Source organism: Bidens hawaiensis, unplaced genomic scaffold, assembly GCF_021521415.1.
Source record: "Bidens hawaiensis isolate Kalapana, Puna unplaced genomic scaffold, B.hawaiensis_p1.1 tig00046624_1, whole genome shotgun sequence".
Lineage (NCBI taxonomy): Eukaryota > Viridiplantae > Streptophyta > Magnoliopsida > Asterales > Asteraceae > Bidens > Bidens hawaiensis.
In genome coordinates this window covers 75,342-83,175 of record NW_027498305.1, presented here as the reverse complement: position 1 = coordinate 83,175, position 7,834 = coordinate 75,342, and the positions used below count along the sequence as shown (strand labels likewise).

The 7,834-nt window shown below is 42.5% G+C and overlaps 1 protein-coding gene across 1 annotated transcript; it reads left to right on the top strand.

The window, feature by feature from the left end:
* Positions 1-3,712: 3,712 nt before the first annotated feature.
* Positions 3,713-7,630, top strand: LOC143596477 (GDSL esterase/lipase At3g26430-like). Its single transcript, XM_077075242.1, has 5 exons — positions 3,713-4,021; positions 6,107-6,313; positions 6,764-6,936; positions 7,023-7,293; positions 7,371-7,630. Exons 1-5 carry the CDS (start codon positions 3,760-3,762, stop codon positions 7,628-7,630), a joined length of 1,173 nt encoding a protein of 390 aa, XP_076931357.1. The 5' UTR covers positions 3,713-3,759.
* The last annotated feature ends 204 nt before the right edge of the window (positions 7,631-7,834 follow it).

Here is a 7,834-nt window from a genome sequence, read left to right as displayed (position 1 = left end):
TCAGGAAACTCAGGCTCGAGAGACTCGAGCATGAACTTCCTGACGACGTACCGATACAGATCGCCAGGCAGAGCACACTGGCACTCGCCAGCAGTACTCTTGTCATCGACTGCAGATTCGAGATCACGAGACATCTTGTAAAAGAAGAAGAAAACGATTTCGGGAGAATGCTTGCCTGAAAAGGTGAGTATTCGCCGGAAATCGCAAAGAAGATGAAGAGAAGAGTGAAAGTGTGAATTACAAAGAGCCCTCTACCCCTTTATATACTAATCGCAATTAATGCGATGAAATTAATGCGGAAGAGAGAGAAAACGAAGGTGCAATGAAACTATGACACGTGGCAAAAAGCAAGCTGGCAACAGCTGTTGACAGGACGCATACCATTAATTTCGCGGCCACGCGCCCGAAAAATCGCGCCCACGCGCCTGAAAAAGCGTCTGGAATGACCATTTACTGTCACGTCACCATAACTTCCTGCACGATCTGACACAGTCAGAAGAAACCGTCGCACGACGTTTCAGAGTTTTGGACTGTTCTTCTATCCACCAACTCTTCGAATTTCAAAATTCAAAATTCAAAAAGATTAAAAAGTAAGCGGGAAAATACCCCTTACCTTGGCAAACAAGTAACCGTAAGACGGATGCGGGTACAGTGTTAAGGCAAAACCCTTCACATACCTAGCACCCGCAGGGAATTGAAGCCAAGAAAACCTTGGCGAACAAGTAACCGTAAGACGGATGCGGGTACAGTGTTAAGGCAAAACCCTTCACATACCTAGCACCCGCAGGGAATTGAAGCCAAGAAAACCTTGGCGAACAAGTAACCGTAAGACGGATGCGGGTACAGTGTTAAGGCAAAACCCTTCACATACCTAGCACCCGCAGGGAATTGAAGCCAAGTATACCTCGGCAACCAAGTAACTATAAGCCGGGTGCGGGTACAGTGTAAAGGCAAAACCCTTCACATACCTAGCACCCGCAGGGAATTGACGCCAGGAATACCTTGGAAGTAAAGTAACCGTAAGACGAGCGCGGGTACAGTGTTAAGGCAAAACCCTTCACATACCCAGCGCTCCGCTGGGAATTGAAACCAAGAAGGATCTTCTGGGCAATGCTTGCGGAAACGGAAATAACATCCCCGCATAGCGGGAACGTCGAGTACTACGTTGTTTGAAACTCCAGGATGGAATTGGTGGTTTTAACATAATTGATCACTATGTTCAAAACAACCAAAACCTCACGGAGAATCCACACAAGTGGGACTCAACGCTCCTGACTTGCGAGGAGGTTACAGCCTACCCGCATCATACTCAAAGACCAAGCAGGAAACTCGGGAATTTCTGCAAGTGACAAGGACTTCCGCGGGAGGAATCCCCATGGAAAACCCTAAAAAAAAAAAAAAAACCCTTTTCAAAAACCCTTTGCTTAAGTCCAAAAGTTCACCTCACTTTATTAAACACTCATGAGAAGAACATTGGACTGGGGGGACTTGAAGAGGTAGGTCCCAGCAGAGCCCAGTTGGACCCGCAAGACTCACCTTGAAGAGGAACGTCTGCGCAGAAACCAACTGGATCCGCAGGACCAACCATGCTCAGAGACGTGACGTCCTTACGCGCAGTACGCAAGCTGGTCCCGCAGGAAATGCCTCCCAATGGTGAAGGACTCCGCCTGTCCCCGCAGCCTCGGATACAAGCCATCAGGGAAGGCCACCCGCGCAGCAAGGCTACACGCACAAGGCACTTAGCTCTCAATCACTCAGTGTCACCTGAAGGAATGAGCGAAGCCGGGAACTATCCCGCACAAGGGCGGGAGGGGGAATACTCCCGCCCAAATAAGCCAGTCCGTACGATACAGGAAGATCTTCTGTACTGTACCTGACGAGGTATGGGAAAAAGATCTGACTAAAGATACGACAGCTTATTGACAACAGTATGGCGAGCAGCATGCTCCTGTACTATGTCACTATTAGCCGCTGCCTACTCACCAACTACTGCCATACCACGTGCGTAGCCGGCAGTTGGTGGAAAAGGAATAGTACACAGCAGGCCTGGTCACTATCAGCCGCTGCCTACCCACCAACTACCAGCAGGGCACGTGCGTAGGCCACTGTTGGTGGAACAGGAATACTGTTGCAGCCGGCCACACCTACTTGGAAACCTACCTTCGGCTATAAATACCACAAATGGTATGACCATCATATCTTATCTTATATCATCATAATATACCTGATATCTGCTCTAGCAATCTCTTAATATACACTTATATTTAAAGAGCAATCTAGTCTGATTCTCACGCCGGAGGGTGGTCACAAGGAGGAACCCCCCCCCCCTTCTCAGTGACAAGCTCACGGTGTCTGTTTTGCAGGTTATCAGAAGAACCATCTTCTCAGGGTCTAACCCCTCGTGGGAAACATCTATCTAACCCCCAGATTACCAATAATCTGCCCGGGGTCCGGTTAGTGTTTCTTCACTAATATAGTGTGTTTAGATATTAATTATTAAATAAATGGTTGTGCGTGTTTCTTGCTTGCATACCTTTTGCTTTTGTTTATTCTCCTTTTAACTTTACTTGTTGTGCTTAGTTTAGTTATCAAATATACCAAAAAGAGTATCAAACTTTTATGTGTTTAGTGAGCCCACCCTATCCAATTAACAACCTTCACAATCAAGAAATACATTGTATGATTTATCATCAAAATGAGGCTGCGACACAGTCTGTTACCCGGTTACCTGTCTAATTTCTATTGTAATTGAATCTTTTATATCAGAAAATATAACGATATTTATGTAAAAGAAAAATATTTAGTTTAGCATAAGCCCTATTTTTTCCTAGCTCATGGCAAGGGACTTCAGAGTTATTTTCTGGTTTGTATGACCGAACAATTAAAATATGGAACGCAGAAGACCGGTCGTATATAGCCACATTATTTGGTCATCAAAGTGATGTTTTAACCATCGGTTGTTTAAGAAAAGAACGGGTGTTAACAGTTGGTCGTGACCGAAGAAAAAACTCCTTCATGTTATAAAAAATGCGCACCCGTCATTGATTCCAAATAATAAACTACAAACAGATGGCTTATAAAAAATGTCATATGGAAAGGAAATAAATTTATTTATTTTGTTCGGATGTCTAGTAAATTGTCATTTTTGGTCACAGTTTTGTTTCAACATCAATTTGTACGGATATCTGAAAACCCGAACAACCTAAATGAATATTGTTGGTCAGGTTCATATATGGTAGAAAATTGAGCATTGAATTTGTTTTTAGAAGTCAACTTTTACCAATGTTTGTATGAATAGGTTTCCAGACTATTGATACAACTTGAATTAAATTGACACTACTTCAAAACGACCTGTTTTGACCCGTACTTATATGGAATCGAATCCGTTATGGGTTGAACTAGTTTGACAAGACTCTCATTGACCACAAGACCTTTTTTGCCAAGCTTAGATACAAGTACAACCCATTTCTGCATATATTAAAAGAGTTTGGTTATTGAATTCAATTCCTAGTTATATTTAGAAGCACTCGAGCTGGTCCGAATTTTCTAGAGCCTGCATCCTCAAGGCTAGCCGGGATGTGACCGAATTCTAGCTTAGCGGAATCAACACTTGATCATTGATGGTTGAAATTATGCTACAAAAGACCAAGTATAATATAGGTTAATTAGTCATTCTATAAAAATATGTATGCTTGATATGATTATTAGGACCATCACAAATGCGAAGTTACATATTTGCCCCTTATCTTGATCAACTTTATGCATATATCCTGTAGTCTCAGTACTGGAAACCATGCCATGGACACTTGTGTATTATTCTTACTACTCTTGTTATCAAGTAAACCTGTAAGTGCAACATTTAGCTGCTATTTTCCGGCGGTTTTCAACTTCGGCGACTCAAACTCAGACACCGGTGGCTTGGCGGCAGCTTTCGGGCAGTTTTCTTCGCCCAATGGCGAGACATTTTTTTATCGCACAGCCGGTAGAGTCTCCGATGGTCGTCTTCTCATTGACTTCATGGGTATGTAGGATTTAAGACTATTTGTTGTGGGCTAACGCCGTGAAAGTCGTGGTCATTAAAAAGGGGCCCACCCCTTAACTAATCACCAATTCTATTTTTTTAAACATTTATTTGATTTTTTAGTTGAACCATGATGTGATAGTTAAAGAGTGAGTTAAAAGTACATTGCTCTGTGGCGTGACACGATGTTATTACACTTTTTAGTTAACAGTTAAGGCTGAGGGGTGTGGGGGGCGCGAGAGGGGGCGCGAGTGGGGGCGCCAGCCAATAATATTGTGACGTGTGGCAGAGAGAGAAACTTGATAAGATGGGTGTTGGTAGTGGTGCTCGCGCCCCGGGGCATGGTGTGGAGGGGCGCGAGAGGGGGCGCGAGCGGTTTTTTTTTTTATTTTTTTATAAATGTATTAAAAAAACGTATTATTAAAAAAACTCATAAATTATTTAAAAAAACACACATTAATTAAAAAAACACATTAATATCTAAAAAAAAATTAAAGTACTAAAAAAAAACATTATTCTTATTCTTCGGCTTGGTCTTCTTCGATTAACCTCTTCCGGATACGTTCCTTTTGTTTTTCCATCAGCATTTGGTCGACCGGATTTAGGTTACTGAAGTCTCTTGTAAGCAATTCCAAATCTCTCATTCTTTTTTTTTCCTTTTTGTCATTAGTGACCACCTCCATGGTTTTGTTGAATTTATTGAGGGATTCAACAAGATCGTTGATGTTTACGGCTTCCCCCTCAGCCGGTTTTTTGCCCCTGGCGTCCCTTCCCAATGGCCGCCTCCTCGGCGGTGAAGACGTTTCCTCCCCCGCAACGTTTAGGTCGAATCCAACCCGGCAATCCGACCCGGCGGAAGTGCTGTACGCTCCAGACGAACTAGTTTTAGTCCGTTTCGGCCCTACTTCCGCATCAACGTCCGGCGCCACCAGCTCAACCCACTTAGAACACCTTCTCAACCTCTCCCACACATTTACATCGTCCCACGTCTTCACCGTCCCATACCTCCGCAGGCACTCCTGCTTCCACTCTTCGACAGTGAAATTATAAACCGCCAAATCGTCACTGCCACTTGGTCTCATACGACCGCCGTTCCTGTTGAACAGATTAGTAAACAAGCCGACAAATTTTCTGATTTCGGTCCACCGACCCGAAATCATATCGGCGTTCCGCTCTGTACTCCCAACGAGCGAATAGAACGTCTCCCTAACCTTTGTCCAAAAGACCTTGCTCTTTTGGTAGTCCGCTGCAAAATGCATAAATAAATTTGTAAGTCATTTAACTTTTTTATTTAACTTTTTTATTAAAAATCATTTTTAAAAACGTTAAAACAATTACCGCAACGCCGATCCTCAGAAGTGACTATCCAAGCCCGACACAGGGCTTCCTTCTCATCCGATGACCACGGAGTGATTTTCCGTTTCGTCCTTCCGGTCGAAGCCGAACCCGACCCGTCCGTTGCAACTTGTTTTTTCCGGTGGACGCGTCTTCTTTGTCCCGCAGCTTCACCTTCTGGTTCTTGTGTCTCCGGAACTACAAAGTTAGGAGACGGTTGTATGTTGGATGGTTGAAAGCCGGATGGTTGTTGCGACCTCGAATAAAACATCGCTTGGTCCGGTGCCGACCATAAATCGTCGTAACTGTAATCTGAATCTAGGTTTGGGTACCAATTTCCAGCCATGTGATATTGGCATGTGATATTGGTATGTGATATTGGTGTTGGTTTGGGTTTGATATAGGTTTAATAGAGAGAAAATTGTATGTTTTATTATGTTGGATGGTTTGTATTTGATATAGATATATATAGAGTAAATAAAATTTTTTTTTTTTATTAAACAAAGAGCCAACGGCTCATTTTCACCATTCCAACGGCTCTTTTCACCATTCCCAATCCCATTTACGCCCCACAGGTCCCGCTACCCCCCTTGCGCCTGCCTCTTTTTCCGCGCTCGCGCCCCTCTCGCGCCCCTCTCGCGCCTCGGTGGTGTGATGGGCGCGAGCGGCTGGCCTCTTGCGCCCTTTCTAGCGCTCCACACCCCTCAGCCTAACAACAACATATAGCCTAATGATTTCAATTTTGTATAGTGCAAAGCTTGGGTTTACCCTACCTTAGTGCATTTTTGGATGCTTTGGGTTCCAACTTCACCCATGGAGCCAACTTTGCAACTGGTGGTTCGACCATTAGACCGCAAAATACGACTCGTCATCAAAGTGGTTTGAGCCCCATTTCCTTAAATGTTCAGTCATATCAATTCAATGATTTTGTTGTTAGGACTCAAATTATCCACAAAGGTATACATTCTTTTCATTAATACATTGGTATGCAAGTACTTCATAATATTAAAGAATACTAGATAATATAACTGGCAAACGAATCAGGTCGGACAAGTTCGGTTCATGAGTTAGAATAGGTCAATTCGAAAAAAGGGTTAAATTGGTTCAGGTCAGGACGGGCTTGCGTCGAAAAAGATGGGGTTAGAACGGGTTTCGGGTCTAAATGGGTTGGTTAAAAATTGTTTTTTAAATTACTGTACATTTAAGCTTTGCTTCTAGTTTTCAGCACTGGTTAGCGTTAGTTACGCGCGTCTCATAGGTTACTCGTATTTAAATGCCGGTTACACACATACACGCATTCCGGTGCCGAAGCTTTTAGGCACGAAATAATATTAATAATAACAAAAATAATATTTTCTGATCATGTAAATGGGGTTTATGATATGTAACATGTAAATCTTGAAACAGTTGAAGGATTGTTTAAGAAACTAGTCCCAAAACCAGAAGCTTTTACGCATGGTCTATACACATTTGATATCGGGCAAAACGATTTGACGGGTGGTTTGTTCCTAAACTTGACCATCAATCAAGTTAAAGCATCCATACCCGACATCCTAGGTCAATTCGAAACCGTTGTTAAGGTGACATTTCTTAATATTATTAACTTATTTAAGAAACAAGTTGTCACAAGTTGCATAAGTTATGTTACAAATTTGTTACATAACAGGATGTATATGACAAAGGAGGGAGATTCTTTTGGATACACAGTATCGGCCCAATCGGGTGTTTACCCTATGTATTAGAACATCTACCAATCGATGAACGACAAATGGACACGAACGGATGTGCTAATCCATTTAACGAACTAGCACGATTCTTTAACCACAAGCTAAAAGATCTCGTGAAGCAACTACGTGAACAACTTCCAAAGGCCGTGATCACCTATGTCGATATCTATAAAGCAAGATACACGCTCATTAGTCAGGCTCGTACGCAAGGTAAATATGCATAGTCATAACAATAAAAAAAAACATTTCATATTTTAACGCGTGGTTGTATATTTGTAAAAATGTAGGATTTGAGCATCCTCTTAGAGTTTGCTGCGGCTACGGCCAAAAGTACAACTATAATATACATGTTGGATGCGGAGGAAAAGTTGTAAGTAAGAACGGGAAAGAGATCTTTGTCGGATCATGTAAAGATCCTTCGGTTATGATCATTTGGGATGGAATTCATTACACTGAAGCAGCGAATAAATGGGTTTTTGACCGTATTGTAAACGAGTCATATTCTGACCCGCCAGTCTCATTGCCCATGGCTTGTCATAGACAATGACTCAATGAGACTAATACCTTGCACAAAATATGATTTTTAGGTTGTATTTTTTTCATGTAATTTAGGCCAAGCCTGAAAAAAATGAGCCCAGAAATATTGGGCTCTAATCTTTGCTTCACCCCTTTAAATCTTTATTGCATCAAAAGTCCACAAATGAATAAATGAATACTGATCCACCACATGTAGAGGTGTACAAACCATTTT

Coding starts and splice junctions, on each gene's coding strand:
- LOC143596477 (XM_077075242.1), top strand. CDS start 3,760: ATGCATATATCCTGTAGTCTCAGTACTGGAAACCATGCCATGGACACT. Junction 4,022..6,106: donor TCTTCTCATTGACTTCATGG/GTATGTAGGATT, acceptor AATTTTGTATAG/TGCAAAGCTTGGGTTTACCC. Junction 7,294..7,370: donor TAGTCAGGCTCGTACGCAAG/GTAAATATGCAT, acceptor GTAAAAATGTAG/GATTTGAGCATCCTCTTAGA.